We start from the raw sequence: 18628 nt of genomic DNA, 5'->3' as shown, positions 1-18628 counted from the left end.
ATTTAAATTAAGCGTGCAACCTGATTTGCAAACCTTTACAACATGCAATTTACCCATAATGGCTTCAGTTAAGCCAAACAAAACCATTTCTTACTTTTTTCAATTGATATTGTAAACAGTGCAACTTTTGTGAATAAGCCGTGAAACCAACCACATCTATGAAGGCTATTTGGAGATCACGCTAAAACACGTTTAGCTCTATTTAGTAAATCTGGTTCTTAGTAGAGATGGCACGATACCACTTTTTTATGTCCGATACCGATACCGATATCATAAATTTGGATATCTGCCGATACCGATATGAATCCGATATAGTGTGTTTTTTAATCAATAACTGTTTTTTTTATATCTTGCTGCATTTTGTATAAGTTCATACTCAAGTTTAAATAAACAACAACACTAAAGCTATTCTGTTATACCTGTATGTAAAAATACACTGCACCCAAAATATTTCATAGTTCAGCAATACTGATCAATCTAATAAACTTAAACCTACTCCATCCTTCCTATTCTGATGTTTTAAAGAGTACTTAGCAGAAATATTAAGCAACCTAACTAATAGCAAGCAAAAAAAAAAAAATAGGGAACCACCCCCCCACCCTCCACCTCATGATTCTTAATCGACGTAATCAACTTTAATTTGATGCAGGTTGGAAAAAAATGCATATAATTAAATAGATTCAACATCTTTCTTCAACAGAATTGCAGACTGCACAAATGGTATCGTCCCAAAGGAAAACGTACTATAGCTTACTAGGGTATATTAGACTTAACAGTTACTATGTGGCGATCGTGGCTCAAGAGTTGGGAGTTCGCCTTGTAATCGGAAGGTTGCCGGTTCAAGCCCTGGCTGGGACAGTCTCGGTCGTTGTGTCCTTGGGCAAGACACTTCACCCGTTGCCTACTGGTGGTGGTCAGAGGGGCTGGTGGCGCCAGTGTCCGGCAGCCTCTGTCAGTGCGCCCCAGGGTGGCTGTGGCTACAATGTAGCTGGCCATCACCAGTGTGTGAATGGGTGGATGACTGAATGTGTAAAGCGCTTTGGGGTCCTTAGGGACTAGTAAAGCGCAATATAAATACAGGCCATTTACCATATATACAATAATGGACTTCTATACATTTTACATCAGATTAAAACTTTGGGTGTAAGATTCAGATAATTATTTATTAAAAGCTAGATATTTTAAATGAGAATAAGAAAGAAAAGTATGTCTTTGTGCCCCCTTTTTCCTGTTAATGCGCAGGGAAAACATTGCTAGATCCGCCCCTGCACAATTACCTGCCGTCAGCTATGTAGAAAAGGATCCTGGTGTAGAAAGTAATATTAAATAAATTCTAACAACAGCTTTTCAAGGTTAAACGTGCTGCTGTTGTTCAGCCGCTGGTTTCCTCTTTCTGGTGCGAAGTGGGCCAAAAACAAACAAGAGAGACGGACTCGCGACAGAAAAGCCGATCAGCTGATCATTAAGCAGTTTCATGATTGAAGTAGCAGCAGGAGAGGGAGGGACAGAGAAGAGGCAGTCGCTCCATATATTGGTTGTTAAGCTTAACGTGGGAATGCTTTACAAACATTCAGAGATGAACTTACACACTTGCTGTACTGCTCTCTGGGATCACTTCCTCAGAGATGAAATGCTGGTTTGAGGCTACAAATACACACAGCCGTTCTATCACGTGAGCACACTGCTCCGACGTGCTACGATTATGGGCCGAGATACGCCATGTTGCAAGTTTTGTGAGGTGCCTTTTTGATATTTAATGGATCAGATTTTTTATTTCTCTCCGATATCCGATCCAATAATTTACGTCAGTATCGGACCGATACGTAATATCGGATCGGTCCATCTCTAGTTCTTAGTTGCTAAAGTTTATTTTGCCTGCTGTCACTTCAGTGACATTCTATGTGGTTTGCTGTTCTTCCTCAGCCTGTGGTGACACACATTTATATTAACAGCACAGCTAAATAAATTTAAAAAAATTAATCCCCACACACCCCATCCCCACTCCCGTCACCCTGCATCAATAAGTGAAAGAGAATGGATGGAAATTCCCAGTCTTGCAATTGGTTTTGTTTTTCCAAATCTACTAATACACTTTATCAACTCACCTGCTGATTTCCACACTCTATTTAAATCAGAATGTAACACATGTATTCTGTTACATTCTTACATAAATGAGAGAATAAAATGGCTATGAAGTGCAGGTCACTCTTATCTACTTTAAGTCACCCGAGTGATCCTCAAAGGTGCAAAGGTAGCTGCCTCACTCACTAATACAGGGTCCTTCTCTGCAGTTATCACACCAACAGAAATTGTACACAAGTCAATGCCAAATTACATAAAACAAGTGTTAGTTTCATCTCACTTCCCTCATTTGTTATATCCTTGCCCGTGTCCACCTTTATAATCTCTTTCTGAGATGCCACCAGATGCTGCTGCAGATTAGAAACCATGTCAGCTCTCCTGGGTCACTCAGTCAGAGATAAATGCCGTTCTGAAGGGCTCTTTTTGTTTGCTCACAGTTTAGTATGTTTGGGGGGTTTAAAACTCCCTTCCCTTTGAGTTCAAGTTCATGTTTACGTAACCTTGCCTTTTTAAAGTTTGCAATTGTGCAAGAAAAAAATCTTTTCAGTGTAAGAGGGCAATTTCTCAAGATGTGCAAGTGTTTTGAATGAGACGGAGGGGAAGAATAGAGGGGAAACGAATGAATACATGATTCGTGTCGCTTTGAGATTTCACTCTAATATTAAAAGGGCGCAGAGATCCTTAGAGCTTCTTGGTTGGAAATAATGATCCACCACTGAGGCCTAACCTAAAGAGAGAGAGAGAGGAGCTTGAACAATCATAATACCTGCAAATGCCCGGTGCCATTAAAATACCCTCATTTCGGCTGTCATTAAAATGCACATGACTCACAGAAGACTCCTCAACACTCCCAGCCACGCTATAATGTTATTCAATGCCATATTGCACTGTGTTAAGTTTTGCTTATGAGCATGCAGGAAGCAGAAGTGCAAAATGCATAAACATAATCACAGGAGTCCCAGGCACCTGACAGGAATGTAGCTGAAGTAGTAACATTTAAATCTGTTTGAGGAGCACGGTGCCTCAGTATATCTGAGCCTGGACTCTGACCTGGCCAAGAGAATTTATTATTCACTGATTTGGAATATGGTTTGCATGTGCACATTCTGTTGTTCCATATGAAGGACATGGATGGTGTTCTTGTTCATTTCAGTCCAAAATCAACATGTAATGCCAAATTAACCCAAAGCATATTAGATTCCCTCTTGCAGACTACACCCATGTCCTCAGGGTCCTATTCTTAAGTCCTACGAGGGTAAAATATATTAAGTCTTTTAAGCAGGAAGTTATGCCAGGGCTTAGGACGACATGCAGCGTTCTTCTATAAGGGTACCGAATACCACGAAGCCAGCCTGATATTTGGTAAACATACCTTCAACAGGAGAAACTCCAAAGATTGCATGGAAAGAGCACGGGATTAGGGAAATGCCAAAGACTTCAGAGAATATGTCAAAGGAAGATATCGAAAAAGATTTAAGCTTTGGTCAAGAGAAAAATCGGTGTCTGTTTTTTTGGATAGAGAACGAGCAACTGATGTAGGAATCATCTTCAACTGGAGACTATTTTTAATCTGAATACAGACCTGGCACTGAACGCGTTGTCTGCAAAAAATTCTGAACTGTTTGGATGCAAAGCGTTTTAGTGAGAAATTCATCCTCATCCTGGAAAAAGTTGACATTAAGCGATGATGAGCTGATCCATACGTTTCTAAACGGGAAAAGGAAGAAATTCTAAGGTTGATCCAACTGTCATTAGAAGGCAGGAGCAGGGAGAAGTTAATGGTTTAAGCCAAGAGCTGAATTATCACAATGGCTTTAGTACATAATTCAGGATGTCAGTGCAGTATTTCCATATCATTCTATATTCAGTACCGCTGTATGTTTCGAGTTACAAGAGCAGTTGCTGTCAAATGCAGTGGTCTGATTGGTCAGATCTGTTTATATACACAGGAAAAATAAAGCTTGATTCAAAAAAATAAATGCTTCAAATTTGTCCTGTGAAACTGTGAACCACTTCATTAAGAATTGTGGAAAAGTGGAAAATATTCACACAAATTTGGTGTGTAAAGAGTTTAAAAGTAACTCACTGTATGGACACAAATGGACACAAAGTCATTTTAGAACCAATTCCTGCCACTTGGCAGCCAGGCAGTTATTCTGTTCAATCTCCTAAAGGAGTTCTTAAGCAATCTGAAAAGATCCACAACTTTAATTTCAATGCTCACATTGTCCATAGGAGCCAGTGATACGATGGATAACACTCTAAAAGTTTGGTAAATTTGCACCAAAACATTTAAAAACCTCCCTCAAACCAATGAAGCTCACACAATTGAAACTGTCATTGAACTCAGCTGTGCAGAACAGTCATGTAACAGAATTACTTATGCATTTTCCATTTTGGTTGTTGATTAGCTTTGGGTGGTAGAGGTGGGACAACTACCAAGTTGAGAATCCTATTGGAGAATTTTATGAAGCGTATTTTGGGATTGGATGAGCACCATCTGGTGAAACTGACCCTGAGCAGAGTGTCTCTCTACCAGCATTCATCCAGCTTGAGCCTCAATTCCCATTTATCTTTTAACAAGAAAAGAGAAGGTCCTTAAGATCAAATCCTCAAGATAAACTGAGATTTCACATTTTTGTTGACTTACAAAACGTTCTGCATATCAACTCAGGATACTGTATAATAGAGGCTCCCAAACAGTGGAGAGCCTCCTCAGCAGGATGAAGGAGAGTTGAAGAAACGAGTACAGAGGGAATGTTCTAAAAAATAACTGGAACTCAGATATTATATTCCAGCCTGCTGAACTGCCCTGGTCACAACATGGTCAGCAGTAACAGTGACAGCAGGGGCTGTGACTCACAGCTCATGGAGGCTAGGTGCATTTTAAAATCAGATAAACCAGTTTGCTTTTAGAACATGCACGGTTTCTCTGAGTCATAACTCAACAGAGATATTTATAATAAGCAGGTCTGCCCCGACAGTAGATTTTTTCTTTAAATTTTAAATCAAACTTTGATCAAACTAATTTTAAAATAGTATTTGGTCATTCTAAGGGGTTTCTGGTCAGATGTGAGGTCCCCTACTAAAGTTTCAAGAACAACAACCAGCCTCAGCTGGTCACAGCCTCCAACAGGAGTTAAAGGCATTAAGAGATTGGCTCATTGGCAGGCAGGCTAAGAGACAGTTGTTGGTCGTCTTTATTGAGGTTCATTCTACAGAAATCTTGTTAAGACTTTATAATGATAGATCTTTTAGACCAAAGTGTTTCTTTGGTTCATCTTGGCTCAGGGTAAACGAGTTGATCACATTTTCCCCATATCTGTGATATCTATGTTTATGTTTAGTGTCTGTTCTCTTTGTTGTTTGTTGTTTTATGTTTTCATTTCTTCTTCACGTTTTGTTTTTACTTCCTTTGTGTGCAGTACTTCCTGTCTTTGTCTTTTTACGCCACTTTTACGCTTTAATTTCATTTACATAAATTAGTTCCTGTCTTTGATTTTTGTCTCCTCATTCCTTGCTGCTTTGTTTCATTTTCACTCACGTTTTACTTTTGCACATGGTTAGATTAAAGCTCTAAATGAGAAATTTTAAGCAGAAAAAACTATTTAGTTAGGTTTCAGCATCATTACTAAATGGAAGGTCCATTGGTTAGTTTATCTTGATTTCCTTTGCTTTTTCTTTTAATTTTAGCTAAAAAACAAAACAAAAACAAACTCTACCCTAAAAAAATGTCTTTCTAAATTCACCGTGGCTTACACTTCCTGGGGATGTCATTACTTAATCTCCATTTTGAACTCACCAGAGATTCATGACTTTAAGTTCCCTTGTGTATCAAAGAGATCCTCTGATCTTTATAGTACATTAATGGATACATTGCAAATATTTTATGCTCATCATCGGGCCCATTTCAGAAGAACTCTCATTAAGCAGCTCCACAGAGCAGCTGCTGTGCTGTTGTGAAACTACTTTGTGTTGAGACACACTCCCGTTTCCACGGTGAAAAAGAGACAGAAGTTTATTTCCAAATTGCTCCAAGACCATCATACACAGTAGGTCAAAACATGTATATTGACCAATAGGTTGTACACTGATGTAGTTAGGGTTAATGCTGGTGTTTAAATAAACGCGTGGAGGTTTGCTGTTTTGTAAGACATGTTTGCTGGTAACATGGCTTCTAATTGGCATGTTTCCAGTTAACTTGATTATTTGAGAAGGAATAAGTTGTGCTCCTCAGGCTGTGTTTTGGTACACTGTTTGGTCTCACAGCTCCTCATTAAACTGTCTAATCACACGGATTTCATGGATTCTGTCTGCTGCAGCTTACTGCGTGACAATAATTGTGAGATGGTTTGGATAAATAATCAAAAGACGATATCTGAAGGTGAATTTTGAGGCTCTTGGCCTTCTCCTGCCTGGATTATTCTGATTCCTTTTGTCTGGGGAGTAGGTTTACACAAATCTTTGCTAATCATATACCATTCACAGTTTGTCTTCAAGTATGTTCCCTTTGAGTGAGGTTTGGAGAAAATAGAACTGCTTTCCAGTTGCTGTTGCTGCCTCATAAATAAAACACTCAGCATTGTTTATGATGACTATTTTGCGTCCCGCTATGTACTAACATCATCTGTTATGTCAGAAATACTTTTGTACACTCTCCCGAGACTGGTTACAACCTGTGTGGGTTTTTGCTTTGTGATTTAAACCTGCATTATGTTACCTACGTACATCATTATTCAGCAGCAGTGGACTAGAATCCATAATACATTCTACTGTATACAGAAGTTCATTTGCAGAGTTTTCTTACTGAGATGTCTCTCGCCAGCTCTCGGCATGAATATTTACCTCAGCGACTCACTCTGTTGCAATAAGTATCGCAGTGGAACAGCCTCGAAAAGCGTGTAAGATAAATTCTGCCTAACCCTAATCCTTTATTGGAAGCTGTTCTAAAGTTTTGTAACTTTTAATCAGGTGATTGAATCACGTGACAACCAAACCAAAACAGGTGCTGTGTGAAGAAATGAGCAAATAATTATTTATTGCTCCCAGAAAGCTGTAACTTTCTGGGAGCAATAAATAAGTGAAAATTGGAGCCCTGCAGTCTGCGAGCTGTTTATTTTCTTGTTTCTTCTTTTTTTGTGTCTGTTAACTAAATTGACTTGAAATATGCAATAAACACTTCCCGGGGGAAAAAAGGCCGTAATAGTATAGAAACTGCAAATTGTGTTGTATGTAATGACTTGTAATACAAATTGCAAATGGAAGTATGTGTATGATGTGCATAGAGGACATACTGCACAGTACTGAGTTTGAAAATGTGTCAAAATAATGAATATGAACCTGTTTATGAGACTTTATGAAAAGATTGTGGCAACGGGCAACATGAAAAGGTGACAGTAGATGTTTTTAAAAGAGAAATATAACCTCATGGTTCCCTGCATTTCTTGCCGCATATAGAATTGAGTTTAAGGTGTGTTTATTTATTTTTAAAGCCATACAAAATTGACCTTGGTTTACAACCACAGGACCTGCGCAAGTATTCTTGAGTCATGTCATCTTGTGATGACGACATTGGCTACATGGTCATTTTGAACCAAATTTATTGTTACACTTCTAATCAACAGAAAATAGCTCAGTGTGTAAAGCATGAATTTTGAACTTAGGTAATCTCATATGCATGTTTTCAATTTTTTAGATAATTCCTTCTTTTATTTTTGTTTTTTTATGTTTATTTTTCTGGCTTTTAACCTGTTTTCTGTCTGCTTTTTTATTGTTTACTGTCCTATAATGTGTACTGCACTTTCTTGGATTTGATTTTTGTGTTTTAATAAGAGGTACAGCCTTTCTCCCAGTGCAGGGACCTCTGTGGTGGAGCAGCTCAACACAGAAATGATGAAATATTTACATTAGATTTTTAGCTAAATGAGTTTACAGGTTAGGCCTAAAGAGATTCCCTAAATCCAACTTGTTTTTTCAAGTATATGCTTACTCTTAGAGTTTATGTATGGTAGTTTAAGAAGATCTGTGTGTAAAAAGCAATGTGTCAAAGGCTTGTAATAATTTTGACTATGGATCACAGTGGTATCACAGATTTTGCTCTCAGTTATTGATGAGTGCAGTTCTGTTCAGAAATGCAGTATTTCCTAAAACATTTTAAAACAGCATAATAAAAACTGACTGACAGTTTGCGATTAACTGGCTTTTTCCTACATGATCACATCTATTGTTTCTTGTGTTATATCTCACTCTCAGGAGCGACATTAGACATTAAGATTAAGACATTAAAGACATTTATCAGATGAGTAACAACAAAAATCTGTTAAAGACTATACTATTATTCCTATTATCCCTCTGAAAGGAGGGAGTATCTGTCTGTCTGTTTATTAGCAGTGTAGTGTCCACAGTGTACAACATATCATTTTCAAATTTTGTGTGATGGTAAATACCAGTGTTTGGTGAAAATCAGGTCAATGTCAAAATCAAGGTCACACCAAATATGAAAATCAGTAAAAACATACCTACATTACCCCCAATTGTTTATGGATGGTCTTCAAACTTGAAAACTAGGCTAGGCTTGGGTGACATGAGTACCTAGGTTGGCTAATAATTTGACCTTGACCTTCATTGTTAGTGCCCAAGGTCGAGGCCTAGGAGGCCAATCATTTCAGCCAATTCTGCTCCAATCATATGAGTAAAGATGATAAAATACACCATTTTAGTATCTAATGCAGGGGTGGCTAACTCCAGGCCTCGAGAGCCGGTGTCCTGTAGGTTTTAGATATCACACTGGGTCAACACACCTGAATCAAATGATTAGTTTATTAGGCCTCTGGAGAACTTCAAGAAATGTTGCAGAGGTAATTTAGCCATTTAAATCAGCTGTGATGGATCAAGGACATCTAAAACCTGCAGGACACCGACTCTCGAGGCCTGGAGTTGGACACCCATGATCTAATGCTTTGAGGTCAGGGTTACATGAATTAGGCGAAGTCGAGCACAAAAGTCAAGCTCATGAGCCACATCAACCGATGGCTCACCTAACACTCCTCTACACATCCAACAGGCAAACACATGAGGATTTTAAGCTGCTTTAGTCTGCAAGCCTCTTTGCAATCTACCACCACACCATTTCGTCCTTAAGTTCCACATCTAATTGAATCAGTCATTAGTCTTTGTTTTTTCTACTGGAAGTGTAAAAAGCTATCCTCTCATCACCTTTATTCTATAGAATAAACGGTGGACAGTGGTATGCTGACAAATATAAATTAATGCTGATGGGCTAAAGCTTCTCCTGACTGAATTACATTTGTTAACATATATACGTGAATTGATTAAAGATAATGTCTTCATGTGTTTCACCTCTTTTTCTGTGACAGGAAGTGATGTCAGTGGAGGAGGAATCCACCTCATGTTATTGCCTGATGGACTCGACAAGCTGCCACTTGCTGCTGGACCAGCCAGGTTCTTACGCCCTCGTGGGTGAGCCCCTGACGCAGGCTGCCATCAAGAGGCTGAAGCTGGCTGTGTTCGGAACCATGGAGGTTGGCTCCATGAGCTACACCTTGCGGGTGTACTGTGTGGACGACACGCCACATGCCTTTCAGGTGCGCCCTTTTTGTTCATGGTTGAGCTATGATTGTGCTTTCCATGTGCTGTCCAGGGTCTAATTTATCTGCAAGAGGCCAGTAATAAAGGCCTGACTAGGGTTTAGCTTCCTTGCACTAAACCTGACATTATAAACTGCTAATTCCCAGGGCAAAACTAATTTAGTGCTGGACTGGTGTATTTAAAAACAGCTGCTAAAGTGGAACCTTTGGATGTATGGCTGCACTCCCCTATGCTTTGAGGTAGTTCCCGGTTTTATTTGATCTCTCATTTATTGGAGGTTATTTTATTTTTTAATGTACAAAAAGAATGTGTCAGGTAAAATGTTTATATATGGAACATTTGAAATGGGTCGTAGCTGTAATGCCAGCATCTTACGGAAATACATTTACAAGACATACTTACAACTCCACCAATGAAGGGTTTATTACACATATTGCTCATTTCTATATGTAAACCCAGTACATTCATGCAGGTTTGTTTCTTAGTAGCATTTCCCTTTACATGTTTTTGCCCTTCTTTTTTTTTTAAAAAAAATTTGGGTACATGATCCACAACTTTACTGTTTCTGTTTACTCTCAAAAGGCAGGCAGCTACTTATAGTAATCTAAAGGAAAGCACTCTGAGTTAGCAAGTGATGGATTTAGTCGTCTAACAGTCACATTACCTTTATGTGCTTGTAGAGACTTTAAAAAGTGAAAATTGCCACCTTACAAAAAACTTTTAGTAGTGTCAACTTTGAAAGGCGTTATGACATCAGTCATATGTTACGCCCTGCCCATAGGTGGCCAGAAATTTTCAGGTTAGTGCAGATTTAAAGGATCACTGATGTTTTTTGGTCTGACACTTGCCTTGATGAAATAAATGGACTTCCATGCAATCAATCTTACTCTGAGAAAGTGCCCCCCTCACTCCAACAAAGACACACACACACACACACACATATACACATAGATACAAACCTTTTTTTCAGGTCTTGTAGTATATGCTGTTTCCACTGGTGTGTTTAGTGAAGCATAATCTTTGAGCTGCGCAAACCTCCTGCTAGTTCTCTGTCCTGATGTTCGTCAGCAGTTGTCATTTGGGTTTTCTACTTTCACTTCCAAATCAATAAAAACAAATCCGTACATAACAGACTTGGCTGATTTCTATCTGCTGGATCTACATAAACTGTTTTTTCAGCTAAATGCTCTAGTCATACCTTGCACCCTCTATTGTGGTACAGTACAGAGTTTGACTTTGAACTATTAGCACACCTTTTCTGGCCATGATCAACAAAAGAAGACATTATTTGTCATGTTTTACACCTATGGTAGGATTTTATTGTGTTGTATTCCCAGCTTTTAAAAAGGAAATTTCACAAATTCAGTTCCAGCTATTGACAGTATAAAAGATGGATGTAGCTGCTGTGATGTCACCTGTTGGCTTCTAAACTCACGTTTTGAAACCTCAAGGTGAACATGTCCGCCATCGTTATTTTGGTTGAAAGAGACTGCATAAGAGAAAACCTGCAGTAAAACAACTCTATTGAAAAACCATCCAACACTGGACATTAACAGCAAGACATCTTGATCAAGCTAACACCTAATTCAGAGCAAGGTAATCATTCAGTCACATGGGTAAAAATAAGACAGCGGCCTCCTCTATACATCTTGAAAAAAGATGGGTGGCTTCTGGTGATTATATTAATTATTTTTCCAAAATTCTGCAACTAATTGCAACTTGTGGTGACTAAATGGTTGCACAGCTTGAGAGTATTGCACAGTCCACGACTGCTTTTGACCACAAGGTGATTGCACAGGTAGCCTGTTAGGACGCAACCTTTCTGCACACAGTTGCAGTTTGACTTTAAAAAACTGCAATCACTCTCAGAGAGATTGTGCAATGTTTGCAAATAATTGTTGTCTAATTTACAAATCCAGTCTGAATGAGTCTTTGTCTATGAACACAACTCCAAGGGACTCGAGTCAGCTGGCTGCCAGCTGGTTGCATTCAAGCTATAGAACATGAAGGTTGCTGAGTGCAAATGTAACAGTAACTGTTAAATGTAAATTTCTGTCTATGTAGACAACAACAAAACAAACAAAGTTAAGCTCTGCAAATGGCTTAATTTTTTTTTTTCTCGCCTCGTGCCATTGTTAAGTGATTTTCATGTTGTGTTGTATTTGCTGACTTAATTTCCAGGACTCTCAAATTGAAAGTTCAGTCTTTTTGCAAATGTCCACCAACACTTTAGCTATGTATTTATACCGTTAAACACAAAGATGAATATTTTCCACTCTGCAAGGAGAGTGCAGATTGCACTGTAGGCCGTGGCCCACATTCACAATGAGCATCTTTTGTGTGGTTGTTGCCTGCGCTCTCTGAGGCAGCAGGGACCGCAATGTGTGCACTTTCAGATACGAGTGATTGCACATTCATTACCACAGAGAAACAATACAGCAGTGTTTTAAACACTCTGTAGCAACTTGATGGATGCTCTTCTTGTTCTTTTAATAGAGTCAGACATAGTGTGCCGTACTGTAATCGCTCCCATTCAAACGTTCACCAATCATTCTTTTCTAAAAATCTCATTTGATTTGATTATCCTTCAGCAACCTATAGGGTTTTAATCATTGAAATTTCATCAGTGAACATGAGGGAAATCAAGTTCTCCATCCTCCTGAGAGAGCTTGAGTAAAGGAAGACAGAGCTGAACAGAGCATAGCGAGCTTCGTGACTGACTACCTCCTGACCAACCTTCTGCCATGCTGCCAACATCAGCGGCAGCTGGCTTTAAAATGCATTCTGGATTTGGTTTATGAATTCCCAGCCTGCCGAGCAGATGCCAGACTTTAGCATGTCCCCTGGGCTCCTGTTTGTTAGCGCCACATCTCTGCTGTGTGTTTCCCATGCTCCAGCACAAAGTCAATCACAGACCGGGATTCTGGATCAACAGGAAGCCTCATGCAACACAAACACTTGTGTGACAGAGCTATTTTTCTTTTCTTTTTTCTAGTTGAAAACAAAAAACAGAAAAAGAGAAATTGCAGGATTCTGTTTTCTTTGACGCAGCACAACGTATGAAAAGAAATATGAAAAAAACAAATGGAAAAAACAAACATGCAATGTCATTCTTTATGTTTTGCATCTCTTCTAAGACCTTTGTTACATACAGTGGTTTACACATGAAGATGCCCACATTCACACTTGGTGCTAAATAAATACAAAAACTACATCACGGCACCAGTAAATTGGTAGATGATGACAGCTCTAAAAGATACTTGGAATCTTTTGGAGCTGTGTCCCGGACATTTCTCAGCATTCAGTGGGTGCATGATGTATGGGAAGTTGCCTTGGGGTCTTCTTCATGTTTCTCTCTTCCTAAGCAGATTTTGCAGTGTGGCATGCACATTATCCGGCTATCGGGCAGCGCTGTTGCAGCTCTAGGGTGTGATTGGTCTCCATCAGTGTTTAGGGTGTGTGGTGTATTTTAAAGCAACCTCCACATGAATGCCATGACCCAAGATTCCCAAGCAGATGATGTTCATTTTACCACCATGGTTTTATTTTTGTGGTCCATCAGTGCATAACTCTATTAGCTCTTATACACAGAAAATAAGTATTTGGAAGACATGTTACTTTTTTTGTTTTCTCAATCTTCAGCATCACTGACCCTTTAAAAACCACCTAATTTTGAATTTAGCCATTAACAAGTCTTATATCACCAACTTGTAACAACAAAGGCAAAAAGAGAGTGTCTTGTTCCTTAGGAATGAGCAACCCCCTCCACCAAAAGTAAGTCCATGTCCAAGGCCACAGCATTTAGTCATGTTGGAGAGAAGGTGGATAAAACTTGCTACCTGAAAATACCACCTACATTAGTATTCTGCTGGCAGACCTTTCCTAGCAATGAAAATGCTCCTAGAAAATACTTTTCACCTCAACCTTTAGTCTTTAGCCTTGGCAGAGAATCACTCCTGAATTTTAACATCAGATAGAAATAACTTCTAAAAATTAATCCAATGCTTTTTATCACAATAGATCCTTGTGACCTTCCATCACTTCATTCAGAAGCATAATGTGAGTGTTTTAACAGCACATCAGGAAAGGTAACAAAACGTGACGTGTCTTAAGCACATACCCAGAGCCTATTTCACCCACATTGCAAACAAGATTATTTGCCATCTGCCATGAGGAGGAGGAGTTACAGTTGACAAATTGATGTGTTTCAAATTGCACTAAGCATGTTTGAAATGTTATTTTGCCGGCTAAAGGAAAACAGACCAAGTCCAAAAAATAGAGAGACTAAATCCTATTTGTTTATTGTTTTTGAGCAGTAAAAACATGATTATACATTCACAAAGTATAATGAATAGGCCATTAATTAATCCCTTAATTAGACCGCGGTGCAAAGCACCAGATTTTCACCCTTGAATTAAATTTTCATCCACAGTTTATGTGGGTAAGATCTTTAAAAAAATGCATACCTCTGAAAGGTGATGAGTTTGCAGCTGGGGTTTAGTTGCTATACAACACTCTAACCTCCAAACAGTGAAGGTAAGTAAAATGGCCCTACAGTTAAGACTCTCACACTGAGCTGATATAAATGTGCTAATGTGAACGCATGACAGACAGACAAAGGAAAGATAATCTTGGTTTACGAAACTCTCATAAGAAGTCTAACTTCTCTCATTACTCCACTTTATGTTGAAAATAGTTGCTCCTATCTTAAAAAAATGTTGTATAGTCTTAGAAATTTCACATCATTAAAATTATTCACATTTTATATTTCCTGATTGTTGCAGCCGTACTTGAGAAAATTATGCAGCTGGAAGACTAGTCTGCTATCAGACAGGATCATGGCATTGACCCTGTAGAATTTTAAGTTCTGTAATTTATTTTTTTTTTTACCTTAAATGAAGCTTGGAAGTCTTAGTCAAGTCTCTTTCCTTCTCTTTCCGCTGTCATCTGTAAAGGCTTGTTGCACTTATACATACTCATCTTTTGTGTTATTGGTTTAATCAATCTGTCATTCAACAATGTCCTTGGAGAAATTCACTCTAATGCTCATCATACCACTACATTTATATGGACTATATATAAATGGACTAATGACAGGGGATCCTGGGGACCCCAAGCATTATTTACTGTAAGATGCAATCATAGTAGCAAAATAATCCTAGCAAAACTCACTTGTACTTCTAGAATTATTAGTTATGTAATTATTGACAATGACAATTTTATTTATATAGCACATTTCATTACATGAAAACTCAAAAAGCTTAAAACAGAAAATTTAGACATTAAAAAACAGTGAGGGTTTACAGTAAAACAAAAAACAACTACTGAGTGTAAGTGTGTGACCAGAACGATTTTTAGTCTGTTTTTAAATGTACACACAGATGTAATTGATCTATGGTCAGCAGGCAGCTTGTTCCAAAGAACAAGACCACAATAACTGAAAGTGCCTTAAATACACGTAGATCTGATTCTGGGAACAGTTAAAAGATCTGTACCTGATGACCTGAGAGGTCTGACAGTGAGCAAGTCAGAGACGTACTGGGGGGGGGAGCAAACCATAACTATTAAAATCATTTTAAAGGTAATTCTGCATTGTAGTGGGAGTCAGTGAAGTAATTTAAATACTGGGGTAATGTGGTTGAATTTCCACTTTTTACTGATGATTTAGGGAGTCTTGCAAATAGAGTGATGCAATAATCTAACCTGCTTGTTTCACGATCTGTTTGACGCTGATTACGTTTTGGAGAGAGGACCCAAATGCAGACGCTTGGAGACTAGACTAATTTTAAGTGAGCTGCTTACTAAGGCTCAATGAATTCATACAAAAACAGAAAACAAAAGGCAAAAGGAGACTAAGACTTTTGCTAACAGAAAACTAAACTGTAATATGAAACATGAGCAAAACACATGGTGGAAGAACTGACTTTCCGGCACAGGATAAGGGGAGATTGGGACAATACATACAGTGGCTTGCAAAAGTATTCAGCCCCCTTGAACTTTTCCACATTTTGTCACATTACTACGGAGCCCCGCAGGGGACATGGGCGGAAAAAAAATTAAGACAGACTTGCGAGATTTCGCAAAACTAACTCGGGATCTCGCAAAACAAATTCGGGATCTCGCAAAAGTCTCCCAACAATGGCAGCAGCTACTTAGTTGTAATATTACTCTTTCTGGGTCACAAAATACACTTTTAAGATATTTTGAGGTGTGAATGTAGTTGTGTAAACGTCAGATATCTGCTCGGTTTACAAGACATCACATATTTGTAAAAGTGCTCCGACGTTTTCGGAGATGTATGAAACTCGCAAAACTTTTGCAAGTTTGTTTTGCGAGATCTCGCAAAAGTCTGTCTTAATTTTTTTTCTCCCATGTCCCCTGCGGGGCTCCGTACATTACAGCCACGAACATGAATTGATTTTAGTGGAATTCCACGTGAAAGACCAATACAAAGTGGTGCACAGGTGAGAAGTGGAACGAAAATCATACATGATTCCAAACATTTTTTACAAATAAATAACTGCAAAGTGGGGTGTGCGTAATTATTGAGCCCCCTTTGGTCTGAGTGCAGTCAGTTGCCCATAGACATTGCCTGATGAGTGCTAATGACTGAATAGAGTGCACCTGTGTTTAATCTAATGTCAGTACACATACAGCTGCTCTGTGACGGCCTCAGAGGTTGTCTAAGAGAATATTGGGAGCCTTGAACATCCCATGGAGCGCTTTTCAAGTGATCATTCAGAAATGGAAGGAGTATGGCACAAAACTGTAAACCTACCAAGACAAGGCCGTCCACCTAAACTCACAGGCCGAACAAGGAGAGCACTGATCAGAAATGCAGCCAAGAGGCCCATGGTGACTCTGGACGAGCTGCAGATCTACAGCTCAGGTGGGGGAATCTGTCCATAGGACAATTATTAGTCGTGCACTGCTCAAGGTTGGCCTTTATGGAAGAGTGGCAAGAAGAAAGACATTGTTAACAGAAAACCATAAGAAGTCCCATTTGCAGTTTGCCACAAGCCATGTGGGGGACACAGCAAACATGTGGAAGAAGGTGCTCTGGTCAGATGAGACCAAAATGGAACTTTTTGGCCAAAATGCAAAACGCTATGTGTGGTGGAAAACTAACACTGCACATCACTCTGAACACACCATCCCCACTGTCAAATATGGTGGTGGCAGCATCATGCTCTGGGGGTGCTTCTCTTCAGCAGGGACAGGGAAGCTGGTCAGAGTTGATGAGAAGATGGATGGAGCCAAATACAGGGCAATCCTGGAAGAAAACTTCTTGGAGTCTGCAAAAGACTTGAGACTGGGGCGGAGGTTCACCTTCCAGCAGGACAACGACCCTAAACATAAAGCCAGGGCAACAATGGAATGGTTTAAAACAAAACATATCCATGTGTTGGAATGGCCCAGTCAAAGTCCAGATCTAAATCCAATCGAGAATCTGTGGCAAGATCTGAAAACTGCTGTTCACAAACGCTGCAACCAGACAACTGACTACACACAGGGGATGCTGGGGAGGACACACAGACACAAAGGGGCAAGACCCAGATTAAGACAAGTGAAGTAGACACTGGTAATGGGGATAAACAGACATGGAGACATGACAGGCTGGGGAGAACACAGACCAGACAGGGACATGACTGAGCTGAAAGAGTGAGACAGACAGAGACAGACTGGACATAAAAAAGGGGAACAGACATAAAAGCAAGACTGACTCACAGAAGGTTAGACATGAAGGGAGGAAAAACTAAAGATAACTAAAAACTGGGGGCTCACCTAAACATCACCTAAACAAACATTCACCTTAAGGTAAATGAATCCAAGAATCAACAGAATTTTTCAAACACTATAAAGTCCAGAAATCTAGATGCACTGGGTCGACCCAGAACCGTGACAACTTAATGAATTAATTTTTCATTTGAGAATTTTCTGTTGGGGTCATTTTGACCCAGATAAAAAATAATTGAAATAAACACAACCAGCCAGACCAGTGATAAAAAACCTCACCTAGGAGGTGCCCAGGATAAATTCTGGTCCGTTGCCCAGACAATCTTAATTGGTTACTTTTGTGGAGGAGTAGCAGCTCTAGTCTGAGCTCCTCCCAAATGACTGAGCTTACCCTACCGTTCAGAGGAAGCTCATTTGGATCACTTTCCAGTTTCCAGATTTGCTTCAGAGCCCAGAGTGAGCCCTTTTCTGGCTTAGGACCATGGCTTCAGACTTGGAGGTGCTAATTACTCCAATTCACATGACATCTGACTGCAAAATGCCCCAGGTGAATATAAGTACATTATTGGCAAAAAGCAGACAACATCCTGAGAGCACCAAACTTAACACCCTCCACACCTTCGTTGCTGCTAGAAATTCTGCCCATAGAGATTTTGAACAGAATTGATGACAAAAGGCAGCTGTGGTAGAGAGAAACACCAACCAAGACAGAGCCTAACTTATGCTTGGCAGTGCAAAATGAGATCTTTTATGATTGTACGGGGTCTAGAAACTGAAAACAACTAGTTAAACACACATTGCAGTCAGTTAATGCACACAGATTCTCGCATCGTTTCATCCTTTCTCATCCACATCAGCATATGGGAGACCAAACAGTTGCTAGGTTCTTGTATATCTGTTTCAGGAGCAAAGGTAACACCTTTTTGGAGTAGATTTTTCAGCTAAGCATTGGACAGTCATATGAGCAGGTGGAGCTTTTCTCACTCCCAGGAGGGTCATTGTTACTTGGATTAAGGCTTGCAATGTGTCTGTAATGGCTCTGATTTTTATGCCCTCTCAAGTAGATCAGACAATTCTGATAGCTTTCAGCCTGGGAAGTTGCCCACCCAGAGGATAAATGCACCGACAGCATCTGAGTTTGCTTAATTGGATGCTTTTGACAGGGGTCTCCCTGGGACTCCAAAGCATTTGTATTTTTGCA

General features: G+C 39.5%; 1 protein-coding gene across 2 annotated transcripts in view; it reads left to right on the top strand.

Moving 5' to 3' along the window:
• The window catches only part of LOC146562113 (netrin receptor UNC5D-like), a 300501-nt gene that overhangs the window by 257710 nt on the left and 24163 nt on the right, over positions 1-18628 (top strand). For both annotated transcript variants that reach the window (XM_085293595.1, XM_085293593.1), the window contains one exon: positions 9459-9686. In XM_085293595.1, coding sequence (XP_085149721.1) covers positions 9459-9686 — 228 coding nt within the window. The remainder of the gene's footprint in view (positions 1-9458; positions 9687-18628) is intronic.

Source organism: Mchenga conophoros, linkage group LG12 (assembly GCF_057382185.1).
Source record: "Mchenga conophoros isolate Kocher_MC1m ecotype Shallow Benthic linkage group LG12, M_conophoros_male_GT1.1, whole genome shotgun sequence".
NCBI lineage: Eukaryota > Metazoa > Chordata > Actinopteri > Cichliformes > Cichlidae > Mchenga > Mchenga conophoros.
Note: the sequence above shows the minus strand (reverse complement) of the source record. Positions and strands in the feature narration are given on the sequence as shown.